General features: G+C 38.7%; 1 protein-coding gene across 5 annotated transcripts in view; it reads right to left on the bottom strand.

Annotated features, from left to right (window-relative positions):
* Positions 1 to 1301: 1301 nt before the first annotated feature.
* Positions 1302 to 23267, bottom strand: part of rftn1b (raftlin, lipid raft linker 1b) — a 140398-nt gene continuing 118432 nt past the window's right edge. For all 5 annotated transcript variants that reach the window (XM_017309611.1, XM_017309613.1, XM_017309614.1 and 2 more), the window contains 3 exons: positions 17009 to 17112; positions 8963 to 9038; positions 1302 to 6388 (listed from right to left, as the gene is read on the bottom strand). In XM_017309611.1, coding sequence (XP_017165100.1) covers positions 5759 to 6388; positions 8963 to 9038; positions 17009 to 17112 — 810 coding nt within the window. In that variant the 3' untranslated portion in view covers positions 1302 to 5758. The remainder of the gene's footprint in view (positions 6389 to 8962; positions 9039 to 17008; positions 17113 to 23267) is intronic.

Genomic DNA, 23267 nt, shown 5'->3' with positions numbered 1-23267 from the left:
GATGTGTGTTTGTGTTTTCACGTGAAATATTGATGCATGAGGGTCAGCCCTGGGCCTAAATTGCGTTGTTTTGATCCGAGAGTGGGGGAAATGGATTATTGTGTTGTTGTGGGAAAATAACTATCAAGTTGATGTATTCTGAGGTTCAAATGGTAATGAAGGTAATAACCAGATGGAGCAAATCTGAAAGAAATATGTTTTTACTCTAAGAAAATGATACTTTGGGTTCATAAGTCTCACCTCTCCATTTGACTCTCCTCTGCTTTGTGCGCTCATTGTGTTCATAGACTTGTGGTTGCCACTTTATCTTTTTCATGGGAGCATCTCCAGCTCTTACGCTGTATTACGCATCAGTACACCAGGTAAGACTAAGAACTTAAAGGTAAAGTTCAATTACTGCAGCAATAATACAAGTTTTCAGGCTCAACTGCTTATTATGGACACAGGAAGTTTAACTTTAGCTTAAATGGCATACATCATCATTCTAGCAGAATTTCATTTTAAGTTGTTTTCAGCCTTGTGACTCACAAATGTGACCAAAATAAAGAAATATGTAAAAAAACAAAAAGAAAAAAAAAGCTTCTGAGAATGTGAATGAAGTTTCCAAAGGGAAATTATGTTTCATTAATATTGGTGCACAGGACGGACAATGGTCACCAAACAATAAAAAATGAAAACAGAGGGTCCAGGTTGAATTTTAATTTTGAAAAGTGAGGATTTACATGGCACTTGATCCAGTTAAGAGGAAAGTTTTTATGGGTGAGAGCAGCGGCTGGGAGATCTAACAAACAGGCACCATGTGAAGGGACCTAAAAGCTCTGTGTTGTGACCCCAGTCTGCCCTTAATCCTCCCACGGTTTTAAGAGATGGACTCAGTTGGACCCCTCAGTCTTTTTATCCAGCTATCCAGGGAGGTCTGTCGGGGTCTCACTTTTACAAGATTTTGTTTTTGTATGAGTGGTTTCAGGAACTGATGGTCTGACAGGACAATCTCCCACTTCCCTGATGTCTCACCGTGACCTCTACAGTGCTCCACCTTTGTGTCATGCTAAGACTGAGTTAATGAAATAAATTATAATACATTTTCAGTTTATCTCTAATGTCAAATTATTCTCAACCATACAACAAAGGGCACACTCTGTATTCAAACGAAGCCAGTATTTCAACATTTTAATGGTGAACAAGACTCTGATCACATGATCAAAAAGTTGAGCTTCATTTTTTTTTGTCTCCTTCCTGTTTGAAAAACCTAAACAACACAAAAGCTGAACTTTGACAAAAAAAAGACAAGGACACATGTACACATTAAATATAAATCATTTTATAATATACAAATTGTACAGATGCCAGGTACAGTAGGAATGTTGACATACTCAGAATAGGAAAGATAAAGAATACTTTTTCTACATCAATGCAAGTGACACCGGCACATGATCGAAGATACTTAACATTCAAGATGGCAGCTGAGGTGTTAAAAAAATACATCAGAGAGAAAGAAAATCTAACAATACATTTTCCAGAGGCTGTGAGCAAAGCTAAAGTGACAACACAGGAAGGAAAAAAGTGACTGCATCCTATTGTGTTATGTTCTGTCGCTTCTACTTTGTCCGTTTCACATCATTGTAGCACACAGGAAATGAACCATTGCGTTTTTTTATAGCATAACCAAGAGCGATTGCACCAGCACCACTACTCAGGCTCAGAGACATTTATGCTGATATAAGACAGCAAGCTGTATATTTCTCACAGATACTATAGATGGAGGGGAGCACAGAGTCTAACATTAGTCAAAGGTCCCCTCCTTTTCACACATGGCAGAGTTAACATGGTTCAGCATCGTTTAGCTGATTAAATGTCAGGTTCTGCTTTGCTTTTTGTCTCCCTGTCTGTGTTAACATTAACAGCAGGCAAAAATAGTAGAAGAAAAACCCCAATTACTCACACTCCCTTGAGCATATTCATGCTAGAGGTTAGACTACACAGCAACCTTAATAGTAAGTGCTTATAGAGGAGACGGTACCCTGCAGGGCTCAGGTAGAGGACTAGCGGGAACAGGGTCAGGTCCTCTGTCAAAGTTTCTCTTGTCCATGCTGTTGGGCCGGAATAAGAAACAGTCAGGTCACTCAGGCTTACCTGAATATCTAATCTGTTCTCCAGACTATGCTTCGGTTGTGGAATATGCTGTATGCGTAGAAAAACCCAAATGGGAACGCTCAAGTCATACTTTTCATATTTTACAGCAGACACATAAGAAGAAGAAAGCAGGAGCACCAACGTTGACTCATAACAGTTTAAATCTCAACAGTATCAAGTATTAAAACTCATGAATACATTCATTACACAAAGAGTAATATATTCCAAGCACTTATTACTTTTTCTTTTAAAGATTATTGCTTGAAGCTAACTCCAGTCCCTGAGGGCTGGTGTCCTGTAACGTTTAGATGCGTCCCTGCCTGGGACACCTGAATCTCCATCATGTGTTCAGGTGGTACAGATTTCCACAAATGATTGAAGAATTTGATTTATGTGTGGCAACATCTACACAGGCCTCAATAACTGGAGTTTGACATGTCTAAAGTGTTGTATTATTGGCATGTTATGGCCCAGATAATCACAGGGAAGACTGCTCACTTACCAGGAGACAGTCAATTCAATTGCGCAAATTGGAACTACAAAAAATTTGATTAAGCTTTGAAGCGCTTGGGCTAATTTTAGAAGTGGCAGAGACCCAAATAGAAGTGTAAAAACTTACAAAATGTAAATTTTGCACATGTCCCCTTTAATGCATGAATTCAGGTAAAATGAGTCCCAACCAAGTACTGACTGCACATGCATGGACGTGGTTATGATGGTATTAAAAATCTTATTTTCATTTGTTTTGCAGAGTATTTCATTGTTTGTGATGCAAGTTGTAATTATCAATTAAATTCTCAATTAAAACATTGAAACATATCACTCTGAAGGTAATAAATCTACATGAGATTCTGATTAGCTTTCAATATCCTAATTTATCAATTAAATTAAATTCAACTGAAACTTACAGAAGATAAGAACAGCTCAAATTCTTTTGATTATACTAATTCATAACAAATGAGTATATTAATAAAAGAATAGGTTTGAGCTGTTCATTGACCAACATGTTATTTCACGCTGGTCACATTCAGACTAAATGAACTCAGGAGTGTCTATGAAATCCCAATCTGTTAAAAAGAAAAAAAGATACAAAGCACTTTAAATAAATATGTCACGGTGTGCTCATGCAATCTCCTGTTTGTACAGCTGAGAAAAATCCATTCTCACTCAGAAACCTTTGACCTTGGCTGCCATTAGAGATGACCTCATGCTCACAGTCATATTGGGGCAGTAGAGGAGAGGGAGCATATGTTTCAAGAGGTCGCTCTTGCAGCGACCCCAAAGCTGAAAGCCAACATCGGCCCTGAGGAGGTAGCTCAAAGCACCAGTCAGCAATGTGTTTTTTGCAAGCTTTAGCAGAACAAGCAGAGGCAGCATAAAGCCTTTTTTTTTTTACTTGAAAACCAGACATTCACAATCAAGAACATGTCAGAAAAATAATACAAAATGTAATACCTTCATATGGATAAACATCTTCATCCCTTCACTCTTAACTCCAGGAACAATATCCTCAAAACACCAACTGGAGCAAAACTTTGCTGTTTGACTATAACAAACATATAACACTGAAATCACCAATATGCCGCTAAAAAACATTTCTAATAGCAGATTCTGGGCCATTTACAGTATAGTAATAAGGCTAAACTGGTCACAGTTTTATATTCTACTCTACACAAAAACATTTTCCATTTTACATTTAAAGGAATCTCACCGGAGGCAGGAGAGCACTTGAAATCGAGGAGTTTCTTCTCCAGAGAAGAAATACTTTTCGCAACCACATCTCATTAATTATCACAACACAAAAAAATGATAATTGTGACAAATTATACGAGGACAGCAGGTACTTTTTAATCAGCCAAACGCCAACAGTTTACAAAACAGGTATGACGATGAGGTGCAAGTAATTTTCTAAATCAAGCTCGTCCTCTCCGGTGCAAACGGATCCCCATGACATCCTTTTTAAACGTGAAACTTGACATGTTGAGGTGTTTTGTTGTCAATAACTCCCCCCAACAAGTGACCCCCCGCACCCCCTCCCCACATTATAAATGCATGATTACTGACAGATCCCCCACTGACAAAATCCATTAGCGATCCACAGAGAGCCCTGCTCTGTAAACGTCGCCTCCTCCCTCCCTCTTGTTCCAGCTCTAAAATGGAAAGCCACAGCAGAGCCGCGATACGGCACATTATGACTCAGTTAATGTCAGACACTGTGTCCAGTAAGAGGTGCGTTAAGAGATGGGGGTAAAGCAGCAAAAGAAACCTCTGCAGGAAACGCCGGGTTACAAACGACCGTTGCTTTAAACCAACCAACTCGTTTCCGTTATTTGAGTCTTTCACCCTCACTGGTCCTTCTTTATTTCTTCTTCATTCCCTTTTTTCACTACAACCTCTTTCTTATCTGACTTTCTCCTTCAGAGCTCTCACTTCTGGCTTCAATACAGAACAAGGGCAACCCCCGACTACACATTTTATGCAGAAATCCTCTCACCTGTATGTAAAGCTAACAGAGGAAACCTAACTACTGATCCTGTCCTTGAGGCGCGAACATTCAGCTGAATTTCACTTTCTTGTCTGGCTGGGCTTGGGAATATTATTGGGAACATTCTGTATGCAAGGTAAGCTTAGCACACCATACCAAAGAGTGATTATCGGCTCTCTTTGAAGCACTTGACGGCTTAGAGCTCAGCGTAAACAATGATCTCCACAGCCTGCTTTGGATTGCCTGTCGCAACAAATGCCTTTCCCATCACCTCTAACGGCGCTCTCCTGTAAATTTCCTCTGCATCCTGGATCAGAGTGTAACAAGGAATGACCTGCAAGAACATTTTATGGGAATTCTCCTCTCTTCGTAAACTAAAAGGTGGTGATTTCCTTACCAAGAATTGACACAAACAGAAGACTTGGTCACACTAGAAACTCATATAGCAAAAGAAGTCATTTTCTCCAATTATGAGTATGAACAGATATTGTAATTAGCTCTTTCATAAGTGTTAATGAAGGTGGATCAAGTTGGAGCAACCTGATGTTGGTTTAAAAAAAACAATAATAGAGAAAACTTAAAAAATAAATCTCAGATGAGCATCATAAAATGGCATCTAGCTTGCTGTCTAAATTTCCAATTTTATCCAAATATTTTTGTTTTGTATATATTTTATGTTTTTAAAACCTTCAGGTAAAGCTGGTAAGCTGCAGTGACTGTTAACTAGCTAAACCTAAAGCTTAAGTCGTCTATAGTGAACAGTGAGTGTTTAGTGAACAAAGCAGCTCTGGTTTATCTGCCACTCTTACTGGAACCGTGACCAAGTCTTTTTGAGGTTTTTCATCTCTCTGCCTTCCTCCATTCAGTGTTTGGACTCCACATGGACCTGCCTGCAGAAGCATCCCCTGTATACATTCAGTATCTGTGGTTATACAATAGAACTGATGTCATGGTCTTCTGTTGTTTAGCTACACTGTTGCAGGTTTTGGGGGAATCGTATGCGAGATGGGGGGTTTGGAGGATGCTGCAGCAGAGCGGAGCAACCTTTCCCCCCCTCCCACTTCAATTTGGAGTCAGGAATCAGTTTTTAAGAGAGGGAATTTAAGAGGTATGATGGGGGAAAGCTCGACTTGTATGGTGCTACTCCTGAGCCTCCACTGGGCTTGGGTCTGTGGTTGCTGGATCTGCCACAGTCTCCTTTGCGATAACCTCCGCTGTTTTGATTTCATTCGCTTCCCCGTCATATTTCTCTTCATCTGTCTCTATCCCATTTTCTATCACGGATTCAGCTTTCGGAGTGCCCTCCAGCTCCTTTTCTTTGGTCTCACTCTGAGTCTCTACAGTCACAACTGTTTCATTGACCTCCTTGACCTCCTCCTTTCCCGATGGCTCTCCATTTTCTTCTGATCCCTCTCCATCTGGAGCTTTGCTTTCTGTCTCCTCAGTGCAGTTTTCTGCTACTTTGTCTTCACTTTTGTCTGGTCCATCTTTCCGTGTGACTTTCTCGATGCTGATTACCATCCCTGCATCAGCCTTTTTATCTTCCTCACACCTTATCTTCCTCTCTTTCTTGGATTCGCCTGCTGCCACTACCTGTGCTGTGTTTGTGCTTCTAGTCACAGTATTTTCCTCTTTTCCAACTTTCTCTCTGTCATCAGCGATCTTCAGATCCTCAGAATCCTTCTCAATTATTGTCTTTTTCTTCTTGTTCTTCGCCACATCCTTGATGCAGTTTTTGTTGGACTTGCTTCGGGTCTTGAAGATTAGTTTCTGAAACATTTATGGCATGTTAGTTAGACAATATTCCCGTCCATGGAGCAGTACACACAGACTTAATTAAGAACGAATCACAGCAGACCTAATACTGAGATGGAATAACTTAGTAATTTAAACAAAACAGAGCAGGAAATTGAGGCCATGGTGGGTGGGTGTCGGCTGATTATTGGTGAGAACATCCATCTGAACAAACAAGCAGATGAAAACATTATATCTGGTTACATACAGTTATGCGAAAATGTTGCACATGCCAATTCATATTAGGTTCTTTATTAAGAAATGCCTAATCTTATTTTGTGTATCTCTCTGGAAAAGAAAATAACTAAATTTTACTTAAACAATGAAAAAGTTACCTAGCTTCACACAAAAGATAACAAGTATTTATTTTCTATTGAAAAAAGAGGACAGCATCTCTAATGGCTGGTCTTGGGACGGTTTTATCAGGCTGCATTCTTTGTGGCAAACTTCAATCTGGCCTTTGTGTTTTCTCTGAGAGTTCAAAGGCAAACCTCCTAGGAAAGTTAAACTTTTGCAGTGGTTTTCTGACATTACGTGCTTTCAAGAGAGGGAGTTTTTTTTTAAGGATCTTGCGGTTGCTTTCAGGTGGAACTTGCTTAGACGAACAGACCTAGACATGCCGGCAGCCGTCTTGAATGTCCTGACAGTGAATTAGCTGATTTCAAATTCTTTTGAGACCTCTGTAAATCCCCTACCAGGCTCATAAGCTCCTACAATCTCCTTTTTGAAGGCCTGAGACAGCTCTTTCCATGTTCTAGTGATGCTAACTCCTACTTTAGCCGTCGGGAAAAAAAACAAATTAAATGTCTGAGTTTTAAACAGAAAAAAAATACTTCAATACTTTTAGTAATGATTTTCTAAAATGTGCATCTGAAACAAGACACCTGGGTGTGACTCTATCAAAAGCAGGAATTAATGTCAGGGTGCCCTAATATATTACTCACTATAAACTGTCAATTTTAAATTACATTTAACAAAAGTTTCTCTTCCGTTTTAATTGGATTGGATTTTTCAGTGTTATTAAAATAGACAATAAATATCCCCACACTCAAATGTGTTTCCTAGCATGTCCTATATTTTTACATGACTGTAAAAATCGCAACATGGAGAAATGTCAGAAAGACAGACTAAGCAATAAGTAAAAAAAAAAAACAAACAAAAAAAAAAACATTAGCTACAACTATTTTACAGGATTTAGATCCTGTGAGCAAAGTGTTTGTGAGACATGGTTAGACTAAACCCAGAGAAAAAAACATCAACACGAATTCATTTCACTGCAGAAACAGGTAAGCTTCAGATGTTATCACAGCTGTTTGGGGTCTGCAGAAGAGCGTTAACACCAAATGGTTATCAAAATAACACATTTGTCAGCTGCTGGAGCATTCCTCATACCTGAACAAAAACATGCTGGTTTAAATTTGTTCACACTGTGTATGTTTATGTACATAAATCAAAAACAGCTGCAGTGCTGAAGCTGGAAAGAGGTGATGTTGGTTTTAGATGGTGAATAATGAACAGGAGGACTCGTGGTAGAGCCTTTAGCGGGAGCGAGGTCTGAAATCTGATGTGGCTGTTAACGCCCTCTGGAATGATGCCTCACAGCCTTGGCTAAATCTAACAAAACATAAACAATAGTTATAGAGTCACTGACAGAAAGAGTTGAGTACCCAAATAGAGTGGTGACAAGTTCATGTGACTGTATTTCATTGGGTCGATTGGTAACAGAGTTGACGGCTTGGTGCAGCAGTACCATGTCGGTCGGTCACGTTTGTGAATTATGTTGCACCCTTACAAATCTTGGTATATGCTGCTAAATTAATCTCAAAAAGACTTTGTGGGTCTTTTCTAGACTAATTTTGCTCCAAAGAGGAAAAGCATGAAAAAGGAATTCACTTTGCTTTGAGTTTTGTTCATATTGTCCCTAAAGCAACTCGCGCACGTTCCTAAGAGCGATTTCAGTTTATCTATATACAACATCAGAATGACTGGATGCCTTTCCTCTGTCTATTGGGAGGTTTCATCACCACATGACAGTCCTCCCTTGGTGCCCTCTGGGTTGAGAAATGTCTTGCAGAAATTTCTTCTTGCAGCATCACTGTGTTATCTGGTTGCTCCACATGCAAACGAGTGGAAAGTTCTGAACCCTCATGAAAACAAACAATCCAGCCCCTTTCAATTTTCATAAAGACTGTAAAAGTAACGTCACTACTTTTGTGTTTTGTGTGCATTTGCTCCTTGCAAATCAAATCACTCACACACCTGCCATTGGTTTGCAAACCTCAGAGAAATCAGATGTTTTTCTTCTAGGTGCTTAGCCCTACATTTGGTCAGTCAGTTTAATGTCAACAGTAAGGATACTGGGTTATCTTCCCATCTGGTTTGATTAAAATGTGGATTTCAATAAAGCAGTGGAACAACTCCACTTAAGACAAATGTTTAGCAGTCTCTACACTAATCAAATCAGTTTAAATTAAAGAGGAAAGATGGTTGTTTAGATCATAAAGATTGCAGAAACCTTACAAATACACAGAAAAGTCAGAGATGTTGTACCTTGGATTCTCTCTTCTTACGGCTAACGACCGGTCTCTGCAGGAAAACGATCTGCTTGGTGGACAGACTCCCGTCACTGAAAGATGTAGACAAGAAGAAAGAAAAGAGGGATGGAAGGAAATGTTAGAAACAATCAGTGCTGTTCTTCAAACACATTCTGACTGATTTACAGATTTTAAATCCTTGGGTGTGTACATGTTTTGTCAGACTCTGTATAATTTATTGTTGTTTTGTTCTTAAAAATGTTTTTCTAAGCCTCCAAGATGAATGTGGTCCAGTGATAACACACATTGGCCATCTATCAACATAGTCAATTGACTGCTCATGCTTCACCCTTTTATCTGACACATTAAAGACAAAATGCTCAGATTTGTAGCTCAACCTCTTCACCACTGTCATCCGTCAGTGTCACTTCCACCCTTTATTGTACTTTATGTTTTAATGGATGAAAGCGGAGAGAGCAACTTCTGAGCATCTTCTTCTCTTTGCTGTTTCCCCAAAATGTAATCCTCCACCCTCTTTTCCTGTCACAGTCCTGCATTCTGAAAGGGATAATCTTCACAAGTACTCCTGCTGACAGATTAATCATGGCAGAAAATGCAGATTTTATTATTGAGTGGGCTTTCTTCGTCTCTCACACTCATCCTCGCCCTTCTGTTGGATCGTCTCTGTCAGGTTTAGTCCTTTTGTTTGCCAAATTTGTGCTCTAACTGCCTGCTGAAGTTTGAACCTTTGCCTTCAAAGTTAGGCTAATTTGTGACAGCATCATTGTTGATTATTTTGGCATGTGCTACTGTTTATCTCTTTTTGTCACACTTGTGTTTTATACCAATAAAATGCATTCAATAGAAAACAAAAATAGCCTTACTTTATATTAAATTCATTTTCCAAAAACTAATTTTGCTTTGTAAGGAAAATAAGGATGTTTTCACCCATGATAGTACAGTAGACTCAGTTTGATTTAGGACTAAAATTGCTAATTGTTTTTACATTATTAGCTGCAGCAATTCACTTTCACACTACACTGTGAAATAAATCAAACCCTTTGAACAATCTATCCCCCCCGTCGCCTGAGATGGTCATGAAATGACATGAAAACATCTGCAGAAGACACTGAGCACATCTTCCTTCTTTCCCAAATGTAAAAAAAAACATACAGCAGCGTCAGATTACACAGGTTGTAGGATTTTTCCTACAGTTTTTCATTCGCGCCATTTCTCTCTCTAGTGTTTATTTTGGTTGTATTTAACTAGAATGCCCTGGGCCGTGGCCCACGACCAGCTTTTGGAGCGGTCTCTGATCCGCTTGCATTCACATAAGCGTTCAGACCGCACTAGAGTTCACTTCAACCGAACCACCTGGGTTTTCAGGCTCATCCAAAACAGAGTTTGATTGTGCATTCACACCTCATAAAACAAATTGGACTTTCTAGGCAAAAGGGAACAGGCTGGTGTAAATGAGTTATCCAATCCAACTTTCCCTGATTTGCAGCTATAAAAAGGCCTCAAGCTTTTGGTTTAACAGGAGTTAAGTTTTTACATCACTGTGTAGAAATTTTTATCCACTCTTCCTTGCAGAATTGTTAAACTCATTACAGGGTTTTGTGCATTTATGTCTCTTTTAATAACATGCCACAGCACTTCATTGAGATTCAAGCCCAAACTCCAAAACCTTTCACTTTTCTATCCATTCAGAGGGGAATTTGCTGAAATACTTTAGAACGTTTTCCTGCTTCATAAGCTACAGATTAGAAACTGATGGGTGAACATTCCCTCTTATCATTTTCTGGTAGAGAGAACATTTCTAGTTCAGTTCATTTATACAACAAATAGTTTTTTTTGCCAAAAGTGTTGCAGAAAAAAAGTTTCATTTTTGTTTTCTCTTTGATTTGATTTGGATTCTCCTTTTAGTCTCCTTCTTGTTGAATCTCGACCTCTGACCTTAATAGAAATAATTAAGACCTATTTATAGACCTTTAGATGTTGCTATGGCATTGTTGTTATTCATTCTAAATGAGTGGTTAATGAGCTTTTGGAGGAATTCTGGTCGACTTGTAATCTGCTGGAACGGTTTGTCACTGCTTTACGTTTTATCAGCTTGTGGATAATGTCTCTCACTGTGGTTGGCTGGAGTCACAGAGCCTTAGAGATGAATTTGTAACTCTTCTCAGTTCATAATCTCCAGATGTTTGGGGATCTTTAAGCCTGTCTCATGTTTCCTGACAGTTTCCATTTGCCCCCTTGTAGATTATTTTTGCAAATTCGTCTCAAACCTCCCCACAGCCTTATTTATGTATGTATGCACCAAAATGTAAAAGCAGAAAAAACCTATAAGGAGGCTTATACTTTTTCACGGAAATGTACCAAGTGAGGGGAAATATTGGATCATTTCTAAAACCAAGATGGCTGCTGATCATCGCACTGTATGAAAGATGGCAGGTTTTACGATTGCTGCAGATCCCTTCAAAACCTGCGACAAATCTTCCCTCTCTCAACATGAAATGGACTCACAGAGGGCTCACTATCTAAACCATCCAAAGCCCTTTTTCCATTACCTCCTTCCTTCCACCGTTTATCCATAAACTATTTTCTGGGCTGTCAAGGATGCTGGATGACTTTGCGGTGAATCAAAGCTGATAACTAACGGGCAAAAAGCCCCCAGGCCATTAAACTAGAAAGGAGTGAGATGTCTTAGGAAATTACAGGCCCTCACTGAACCTACTCTTGGCTGTCAGCGTCAGCTGCTCTGCTACATCTTCATGTTGTGCAGAACAGAGGCAGCCTGTGGCTGTTTTTGTGTTGTAAATGTAACTGTTGGTAGCTTAATTTGTTACAGACGAAAGAACACAACAAACCCAATAAAAAATTAAAAAATAAAACACTTGAAGCAAACTTCCTATTCATAAGATATTTCAATCATTAAGATAAAAAAATAAAATAAAAATATTCCAGTTTCTGGGAAAGGGTTGCACAGTGATAAGGTAAATTACATTTTTCAACCAAACAGACGAGGATGAGGCATAACTGATGGACTGGTAACCTGTCCGGGATGTACTGTGCCTCTCATCCAATGACTGGATAAGAGGCACAATGGATGGATAAATGAAGGTACAGACGTAGCTTGAAGCTCAGGTAACACTTTATTTGAAGGGGGGTGAATAAGACTGTCATGACACTGTCATAAACATGACATAACACATGTCATGAACATGAATAAGCCTTCATGAATATTTATGACTGTTGTCATAAAGCGTCATTTGGTAAATTATGACACAAAGTTGACATTATTTAAAATGTCTTTATTGTGACAACTTGACATTAACCAAGAAATCATTACTGATATAAATTTGTTATAAAAGTATTACTGATTGCACTTTAAAAATTAGGTAACTTTATGTTATTAAAGTTAAAGTTTAAACAATAATGATTTCTTGGTTAATGACAAGTTGTCATAACAAAGACATTTTGAATAATGTCAACTTTGTATTAAAAGTGTCATAATTTACCGAATGACGCTTTATGACAACAGTCATAAATATTCATGAAGGCTTATTCATGTTCATGACATGTGTTATGTCATGTTTATGACAGTGTCATGTCAGTCTTATTCACCCCCCTTCAAATAAAGTGTTACCGAAGATCATCTGTGAAGTCTCTTGATTGTTGGTTAGGAAGGAGGAGATTAGTAGTTTGGGGTTTCTGTGACAGCAGACAAATGACTCGACAAATTCAACAATGTTCAAAAGAGAACCTGTGGTAAAAACAGTGTAGGGGTTGAGGAAAAACAGATAAATATAGTGTATATGTTAACTTCGGTTTACGAGCAGCGCCACACCTCAGTCATGCCTCTAATTACCCAGCAGTCTACTTCTACCCAGTTCATCTGGTTATCACTCCATCATGATACTCCACCACCATTTACCGTCAACTGGACGTCCTCTCATCTCATAACCTCCTCCTGGTCATTTTCATCCACTTCACGATGTACCGAGTTGGATGGGAAAAGCCCATTTCCTAAACACTGCACTTCCACACTGAGTTTCCTCTTCTGATTGTAAAGAACGCAGTTATAAATAGGGACGAAGAGCATGGATGCTGAGGGTGGATCTACATTTTACATCTATGTAGAGAAAACAATGAGAAAGAAGTGAGAGAAAGATGAGTGGGGAATAATGGTTATGTAACCAGATGAAGACTCAGAGGAATAAAGGGATGAAAAGGAGGAGAAACGTAAGAAAGGTCTGAAAAAGTGAGTTTTGAATGTAGGTGATGATGAAGATGAAGTTTTAAGAAACTGAGTAGGGAGGATGAGATGAGGTAAGAGCTTGTCAGGTGAATCAAGTTGCAGGTGTGAAAATGGCTTTGATCCCAAACCTTAGATAACGTTTTGTCATTAAAATATTACCTTTGTGTCAACTTTTCTTAGTCTTTGTTGTTTTCTGGTCTTTTGTAATGGAGAGAAATTCACATTAACTGTAGTTAATGGTTCCAAAATGTAATTACCATCTACATTAATTGAGTATGGTGAACATGAACGCCTGCTACAAGAATTAATGTTGTGTGGAGAAGCCGCTTGAGCTCCACTTTTGCATTAATTTCAGCCACCGCTGAGATCACTGACACTCATCCGACCCCCTCCAGATGAAGTGCAGCCCTGGAAGCCTCTAAGACAACAAGCTGCACGCACATTTACTTGTTAAAAATGAAGAAGTCGCTTCAAAAACAAGTGTAATGACTGCTGCTAATCTGAAAGCGATCATCAAGCATTACTTCAGCGCGCAGAATACTTTTTTTTTAGAGAAACGAGCTCCATCTTGTTCTGTATCTAGGCCGAGTGTGATTAATTAACCGTGTTGTGCTTTTGTGTTGAGGCGTTTTCAGAAAGATGAGACAAGGGCTTGTTGGGGGAAAATAAAAACAAAAGATGAAAATAAAGAGGCAATTAATCAGTTGCGCTCTAAAAGAGCAGTGAACATGAGCAGCTGAGCAGAAGGTTGGGCAAATAATCCGTCACAGCGCCGATGGAGACACTGCCTGTCTCAAAGCTTAGCTACTTTGTTATGGCTAACAGTTCTGATTGCGCATAGACAAAATGAAGATACAGTAACAATAATTGTAAAAACAGCTGCTTTTTGTAAGGACCTGTGTAAAAATTTAAAATAATAGTATAAAAAGGGGTCACATTTGAAAAGTTAAAGCCAATGTCTGTCTTTAATGTGAAGACCAAATGAAAGCATATATGGAAACTATGAATTTATTTTGGTATACTTTTTCACTTATTTTAGTCAACTGCCTTACTGATTGCTTGGGATGACCCATGTTGTGTCGACACATCCCAGATGACTTAAGATCAATATCAAATTTAAATTTTAGGCACAAAGACATGATGTGTTCAGATTTCTTTAGTTAAATCTGTGAGAAACTTTGGATTTATGCTCCAACAAGATGAATCTCAAAGGGTTGTTTGCTGAAAACCAAAGGATGAGGTGCCTTTTTGTTCCTTGCTCTTTATTTAAGAGACAACTTTCAGTGACCATTAATTTGTTGCAGATTGGTTTCACAGACCTCACACATTTACTCATTAATACGATTAACCTTGTCTGACAACCACAGGTAAAATCTGCCTTTCAATGGAAACAAATGTCTCGGGGTTAAAAGTTTAGATTGTGAGCAGGTTTGACTTCTGAGCTGTTTCTGCAGCAGTTGAAGCTGGATGTAAACTTTTTTGAGCTGTTCTAGTAAATGTTCATAAAAAATCAGCTAAGATGGTTTGAGTATCACTTTTCAAGTGTTTTCTCAGATTCTCAGCTGAATTTATGCTTCCGGGCTTTGATCTAAAACCGTTCCCTTTCCAGCCTGGTTGTATGTTTATGGTTGCTTTCCTCCTTGAAGGCAAACCTCCGGGCTAGTCTCAAGTTTTATGCAATCTCTTTCCTACTAGTACTCCTCTGCAGCTCGATTCGTCTTACCATCTCTGATTAATGCTCTCTTTGCACAGCCTGTCAGTTTAAGTGGATGGCCATGTGGTGGCAGGTTAACAGATGTGCATAGGCTTATTTTCAGATGATGCTCCTTAAAATGTCCAATGCTTGATATATTATTTTAGAACCTAACCCTGATTTAAACTTCTACACAACGTTATCTCCGACACGTCTGCTGCATTCCTCGGTCTCCATGATGCTGTAAGTTGACTGATGTTTTCCATCCCTGCATGCAAAAGCACACCACATTTTTCAGTTTTTTATTTTTTTTTTAAATGTTGGATATCATGCACTATGGTTCTTCCACTTAACAATTATTTAAACTGGTCTGCATGAACTCCATACAGAATAAACTGGGTAATGTCAAGTGGGAGATGACATTGTCTGCAACATAAAATCCTAATAAAGTGCATTCACGTTTATGGCAGTGATGTGATTAAATGTGGAAAAGGTTAACGGTTATGAATACCTTTGCAAAGCATAGTCTGTTATTGTTAATATGCATTTGGGTCAAACTGTGCTAAAACAATAAAACCAATTTCAATAACTATAATGAAAGCTTCATGTGCTGCTGCCTACTTGTCTCATAAATTAAGAAAATGAGGAAATATCTCTTTCAGAATAATTATCTAATTGTAAAAAAAGAGCTTTGTTTTTACTTTCTAGTTAATTATTTCTAAATGATATCCAACGTTTTTGATAGTAAAGGTTTATTCAGGCTTGAATCAATTTTATGGTTGATTATACAGCTTCACTGTAACTCTATTTGGTTGCGTGATTATTCTCTGATTTTCTAACTTTAAACTACATGTGTACTTTATGCTTGTTCTTTGTACCCTGCAGCGTCTCTGGAGCATATCAGACTGCTTCATTAAATCATCACCATTGAGTCAATGCGAGGCTTTACTGTGCATCTGACAACAAGCGAGGCCTTTTGACCATAAGCGGATGTACACTCATATAGCAGCTGGGAGTGATGAGTCAGCGCAGGCTTTGCAGAGGAACCGTTACAGTTCTGCGAACAGATTTTCCACAGAACAGAGCCGCTGCTTGTCAACAGACGCGCACAGGCAGCTGCAGCAGCTGCACAGCCCAGACTGACACACACTCAGGTTAACTTCTCTGAAAGGTTGTCAAACTCATCTGAAGACTTGACTTGTGCATATATTATGTGTCTAGTTTTTCACTGAAAAACTGCCAGTAGGTTTTAAAAATAGCTTCACATGAAGTAGGAAGCCCAGTTTTCATCTTTCCTTTTGTTCTTGCAGATCCCCTTTAGCAATTGGGGACTGAGCTAATTGTTGTCGCGGGTGGAAATTGATGTTTCATGTAGTACTGATTTCATTTTCTAGCATTTTTGGGAGCGTTGCTGGTGCCTATCTCCAGCTAATGTTCCGGGCGAGAGACGGGGTCACCTTGACGGGTTGCCAGTCTGTCGCAGGGCAACACAGAGACACACAGGACAAACAACCATGCACACACACATTCACACCTTGGAACAATCTGGAGAGGCAAGTTAACCTGACAGTCATGTTTTTGGACTTTGGGAGGAAACCGGAGTACCCGGAGAAAACCCACGCATGCACAGGGAGAACATGCAAACTCCATGCAGAAAGACCTGGGCTGGGAATTGAACCCAGAACCTTCTTGCTGCAAGGCAACAGCTCTACCAACTGCGCCACTATTTTATACTACTAACATGTTCAAAATAAATAAACTGGTCTGGATTAACTCCGTACAGAATAAACTGGGTAATGTCAAGTGGAAGATGAAATACATGCTACAGAGGAATTCACTGTTTTGTCCTGAATTATTCAAGTCAGTTACCTTTTCAACTATGCTATTATTTATGTAGCATCTGATGCTTTAAAAAAACTAAGCAAAACAACAGCATAACAACAACAAATACATATTAAGTGAGCATACATCTGAAATATTGAGCTTTTTGTGATGGTAAAATCTGTCCAAACAGCATCAAGCATCCTTTCCTAAGCGCTCCTGCACTTCTCAGGGTTGTCAACAGATGTCAGTAGAGGTCAAAAATCACTTGAAAATAGTGTCATTACCTGTTAGTCCTGATTACAGGAGTCGGCAGCACGCAGGTGAGTCTCCATCCATATGTGGCTAGAGACTGAAGTAGAGGAACGTAATCAGTCTTCACCTGCAAACCCTGTGGAGAAAAAAAAAAACAAAAACGTCTGTTACAACCTGCAATCAAAAACACACACCCTAAAACTGGAGCATAATCATCAGAGTTTGTCTCTCAAAACTCAAACCACACGACACAATGTGTTGGAAGTGTGCACATTATCCTACAGGCTGTATTCTTACTGTGATTTCAGAGCTACGAGAAACATAAGTATGACATGCAATCAAACTCTGTCAGCAATGCCTGGAATGTCAGCTGGAAAAACACAGTTCCTCTCAGATATGACAGCTTTAATATACTGAATGTGTACTGTCTGTTTTCAAAGCAACGCACACAGAAGCGAAAAAACCCTGCGACATAAATCAACCACCGCAGAAACTCCCTGGCTGCCACGAGTCAACATGGAAACCATCTTTATTCATGACAGGCATTTTGTCAGTGCACCGAGTCCTTCAATAAACAGACTGCATGTGTGTGAGAGCTCACAATGTGCGAAACATTTTAATAGTGTTTGGGGTTAAATGAGCCATGGCTTCATAGCCTCATAAATGCCATAGATTTAAATCAAACATTTTTAATGGTTATTTTGACTTCTGACTGAAAAGAAATCCCCCAATAGATGAACTTCTAGAGCACACACACTCAATCAGTTTAGAGCGGAAGTGTGTGTGTGGTTTGCCGTCGTGCCATGCCGAAAATGAGAAACCACAACGCGTGTCACTCGGCTAGCTGGCACACAAAAGGACACATCAGTAAGCACCAACAAACCTTATCCTGATTCATTTTGACATGGCGAACGACGCAAAATAGCTTTCATTTTAAAGACTAAAAAGGAAACCGAACCAATTTTACCAATGCATAATTAAAAATTAACATTACAACAAAAGGAGTTCTGCAATGAGTCAGAGAGGCAGCCTGACGTAACAGGAGTCTATTCGTAGTGTGCAAACCAACTGTAAGAGGTAAAAGATTTAAGTAAAAGAGAGAAACTGTCACACCTACAAGATTACTGGTCTACTAAGAGTACAAATTGTTGCCATTCAAAGTTGGACTTGTCAAAGTTTCCCATGAATGTACTTGTTCACTTTACCTCACCAGTCTTACAAAAGCAGCCACCACAGATTTCTAAGATCACCTGGTAACCAAAATGTCAGGCTAGTAATTTAGTGATAGACATGTAAGGTTTGGAGGTTATTAAAAGTCCAACAACGTATAACTGTGTCCCCTAGAAACAGTAGAGCAGCATTCAGAGGCTAAAGCTTTTCAAGTTATGATGTTCAAACCTTTTGTTTAAATTCACTCTGACATGTGTAAAGACATGTAAAGAGCCATGTATAAAGTTATACATGAATGGTTTGAATAAGATGCCTAATTTAAAGCTAAAAAGAATGTCTTATATTTTTTAAATGCACCCTTTTTAATGTTAACAATACTAATATATTGCAAGCTTAGAGACACGTTTATTTATTGTTGAAAATATATATGAGAACATATATAAGCTTCGTTCCTTCTCAGAAATGTGGATTTCTGAGATCCAAAGTCAGAAAAATCCAACAGAGTACCCACCAAAAATGTAATTCTGACTTGGAGAGCTGAAGGTTCACAAGTCGCTTTGTGTTTAATATCCGATATGGCTGCTACACGCTTAATAGGTTCATTTTCTGATTGTTTGGCTCACTTTCTTTTTCATATTTGGCATCTACTGGCAACATCCAACATCTTGTTTTTATCTTATCTTGGTTTTCAGATATGATTCAGAAAATGTTGCATCTGAACTAAAATTCTTTTACTAACTCAAAACTGATTTGTAGTTTAGACTTGAATTAGAATGCATCTATTCACAGATGTTATTTAGACAAATTGTTTAGCAAAGCTCCCTTCTCTAAAAGTAGTCTAAGCTTAGACTTTTAAACAGTCTGTAAACAATAACAAAAAAGCCAGACTATGTGATTTCAAACCCTGACACTATTGTTTGAATTAGTAGTATAAACTAATTTCATGTTTTTGCAGCATGATATAAATTTGGGGGAAATGTGTGACCAAGTTTGACATGCCTGGTCTGATGAGGAACTACATTTTAGTTGTATTTGTGATAACAACTAAAACATAAGCGATACTCATAACCAGTCTTCGATTTATGCTTCATATGTATAGTTCAATGAATAGAGGACACGATTAGCAACAGACAAGTTCCAATATCTCAGCCAAAATGGTCTGTGTTTAGACATATAATGGATTTCTAAAGCCAATCCAAGACAGAGAAATGTTCACTTTAAAAATATATATAAACAACATAATTTAACCAAAATGTCTCTGAACGACTTAGACATCGTTCAGATGCTCACTGCAAAGGAAGCAAACGAGTCTTTTACAGAGAAAGGAAGCAGATTATTTATACTCTGTAGAGGTAATTGCTCGAAGGAGTAAACACTTAAAGAAGATATGTGAGTGAGGGAAGTGAGGAGACACATTAGCCTAATGAAAAGCTCCCATTACCAACAGCCACACTGGTTATGCTGGCAAAGAAACCACAGTCAACAACCTCTTCTCTAGAGACCAGCACAGTGTTGCTGCTACAACACTTAATTTACATCAGCCTACAGTCAGCCAAAGTTTAAGTAATTCACAGTTCACAGTCTCTGTGAACGGTTTCTAAATAAACAAGTCCACAAACGATCATAATTACGCTGTTAAAAAGTGTTAAGCTACTGGGAAAAAGTTTTAAACCACCATCTGCTTCTCAACATGCTCGATTTTCATGATCGTTATTTTTTCTGAAGATCTTTCAAAATACTTCTTTGAACCACTGGCTGCTTTTCCAGGGTCCAGCTAACAACTTTGGTAAGAAAAAAAAAAAAAAAAAAAACTTATCTCACCACTATGCATTCTTTTTGATAGTTAGTTTTTGACCCAAGAACTACCTTTTGAGACTATTTAAACACCAACAGGTGAGAGAGAAGGAAAATCACACAAATACAGAACCTCCACCCACCTAAGGTTGGTAACTGGGAGCTGTAAGGCAGCAGAATGGTTCTCTGCTACGACAGCAAGGTGACCAATTCCAGTCAGAATACCACAAGAGGCGGTTTTTAGACAGGATTTAGTAAAAAAAATATATATATACTTTTTATAAAATATATATTTTTTTTACATATTTGTTGAAACTGTCACTATGTCGTGACAGTATGGCATGAGACAGATAATCTGAAAAAAACTGAGCCAGTCTGCTGTCTCCAAGTGCTCCCATGCTACCGAGAAACAGCCAATCAGAGCTGGGGGTGGGTCTTAACGCTGTCAATCAGTCGACTGTGTCAGGCTGTTAGGGTGGTTAGCATGGCCACTGATGACGGCAGATAAATGGTTTTCCTGTAATGGTGAGTTGTTGCTCGGTCGTTAGGACATTTAGCAGCGAGTACATGAGTTTGATTGACAGTTTTGATTTACTGTGATGCAGCTGTTGCCACAGTGACGGGGTTTCTGACCCCAGGCCAGGTTTGAATCATTCCTCATAGTCTGCAAGTTCTACCCATGCATCATGGATTCCTCTCCACGTCAGACATAAATAACATATTAAATACTTGACAACCTACTCTTCCTCTAAAAGTACTAAGCACCAAGTTTATCAGTAAAGAGAAACAGAAATGCATCAACTTTCCTAATCATCTACTGCATTTTAAAAGTTTTTTGATGAGAAGCAGCTTTTGAGAGCTCATGATCGTCTTTCTTTTGCTGTCAGACTGTGTGGCATCTTGGAGTATTTTATGCAACCAATTAAGAAAATGGGAACATGTAGAGATTTCTTATGCCAGTCTGATTAATGAGTCAGAGTTAAGTGGCTTAATCATGAGCATCCATCCATAAAAATGTTGAACAGAAGACAAATAAGGAAGAGAAAAGGTGATATTGATCCAAAAAACTATTGTTCAGCATCAGTTAAAAAGACTGCAATGAAGTCTACCTGTTTGGAAGGAAAATATGACTCCGGTTCTTACCCGGCACTTTCTGCAGTTCAGTGACATCAATTACTAAACATATGTTGGTCAATGTCCAGAGCTCATCATTTTCTCAAGCACTTAGGAGATTACACAACTTAATATTTTTCTTCCACATATTATTGACCAAATTGACACAACATGAACAAACAGCTCAGAAAGTTGAAACAGACTCCAAGTTGCTAATCATTAGAAGACAAAATACTGCTATTTATCTGACTGCACTTCCTAAGGCTCTAAAGAAGCACATCAACATTTTCTGTGGTTTATATTGGACTCACTCCCAAAAACAAATCTGCCCTGAGAGTACATTGAGAAATATGTTTTTTCTGTAATGGTTTTGGAGAAGGTGAGAGTTAATCAAAGTCCTGGAGTGTGGCTCCTTCGCTCTCCGCTGACTTATTATTCAGGGGCCACCTCGCTGCATCAGCACTTCAGCAACCAAACCGAGAGTCTGAAAAACAAAGTCATCACATTGTGGTCGATGATATCTGCAAGGCAATGGCTCAGAAAGAAGGCAGAATACCTGCAGTTTTACCATTTCAACTGAAGCTACTTTAAATCCTTCATGAAACTGTCTGCTGTGAACATCAGTTTCTAAAACCACACCTCAACTTTCTTACTGAATGGTATCTAAGTAGGAAAGAAGTGGAAGTTTTTCCTGTAAAAGATGTTTAAATAATACACAAAAAGATACGTGACACTAACATTTCCCCCCCCCTAAATTCCCTTCATTTTCACATAAAGTGCAGCTATAAGTTCAGCAAAGTTAGAAAAAATAAACCTGTGAGAATTTTATTCTCCTAGGACACAGGGTCAAAGTATCGTTTCATATGCACTTTATACACACAACAAAAAGTCTGGTATTTTGCTTCCTTGCCTTCGCCCTCCACTGGAAGACTGTAAAAAATAAAGACATAATACTGTTCACAACCAGCTCTCTGTGGGTTTTTTCAGATAGTTGGGGGTCAACAGGTTTGCAGACCTAAACAAAGTCTGCTGATAATGAAGCAAACTGCTTTAAAAAGAGGGCATTCAGATAGTGATCCTGGCTGCCTCGCTCAACATGCAGCGTTGTCACAGCAACAGAGGTGTCTACATCTACTTCTCAAAGGGCAGAAATAACCTTTCAAGACTCAGCAGCTCCACTTTGTGCTCTCAAATGCATCATTGATTGGCTACAATAATGTTGAGATAAAAAAAAAAAAATCACCTTAAAGCTACTCTGGAATGGTTTTTGGGGGGCCAATTTCACCTAAAAGTGATCAAAAGTGAGATGTTTTCAGCATGATCATGTAGACAGAAATGAAGAAATGAACTATCAATTTACAGCAGACTGATTGATGTGAAAGAAGATAGATGTGCTGGAAAACATCTTAGCAATAGTTACCTTCAACTGGGCAGCCAACATCACTTTGCATCAAAACAACGTCTCAAACCAAGATCAGTTTTTCTGATCAGCACTTTTTACAAATGTCAAGATGGGAGTTTCAGTTGTGTGAAGACAGATTCAGGATACCTCAGATTACCAAGCAAACTCCACAAATGGATCATGTTGCTACCAGTGAAGAGTCGGTTCAATACTGGAAGCAGGTGGGTGTGACTGGAAGGTGGTGACTTTCCAACATGAACAAGCTCTTTCATCCAAAGACTGACGGGAATTCAAATGAAAGTCCAAGGATGCACAACAGACGACCACAAAACCAAACATTTATGCCATTGAAAATGTTTTAGTCATTATTGCTTCTATCCGGTATTTTTTTCTACCTAATCCCTCAGGGGACCTTTCACAAGCTTAAAACTGGATTACTCCAACAATAATAAATCTTAGAGTGCATCCAGACTTTAGCTTTTACAAGCCATTATCATGCATCTGAGTCAGGACAAATGGTGTAACAGGATATCACATGATGGGGTAGTTAAGCAAGCTGAGCATCAGCTGGTGGAGTTTTCGCAGTTCATTATGTGTGTCAGTAAAAGCTTTTATTGTGCACTTTACAAGGAAGAACTATAATACAAGCATTTCATGTAAGATAAAATGAAAATAAAAATTTAATTTCCCTCCTGGACTATTATTGCTCAAAAGACGGTCTCTTCTCTGCTAGACAGTAGAACCATTTATGTCAAAAAGCATAATGGTTCATTCTTGAGGCTGCAATCTCAGTAACTGCAAAAAAAAAAGAA

The sequence above is a fragment of the Poecilia reticulata genome, linkage group LG16 (assembly GCF_000633615.1).
Source record: "Poecilia reticulata strain Guanapo linkage group LG16, Guppy_female_1.0+MT, whole genome shotgun sequence".
Taxonomy (NCBI): domain Eukaryota; kingdom Metazoa; phylum Chordata; class Actinopteri; order Cyprinodontiformes; family Poeciliidae; genus Poecilia; species Poecilia reticulata.
Note: the sequence above shows the minus strand (reverse complement) of the source record. Positions and strands in the feature narration are given on the sequence as shown.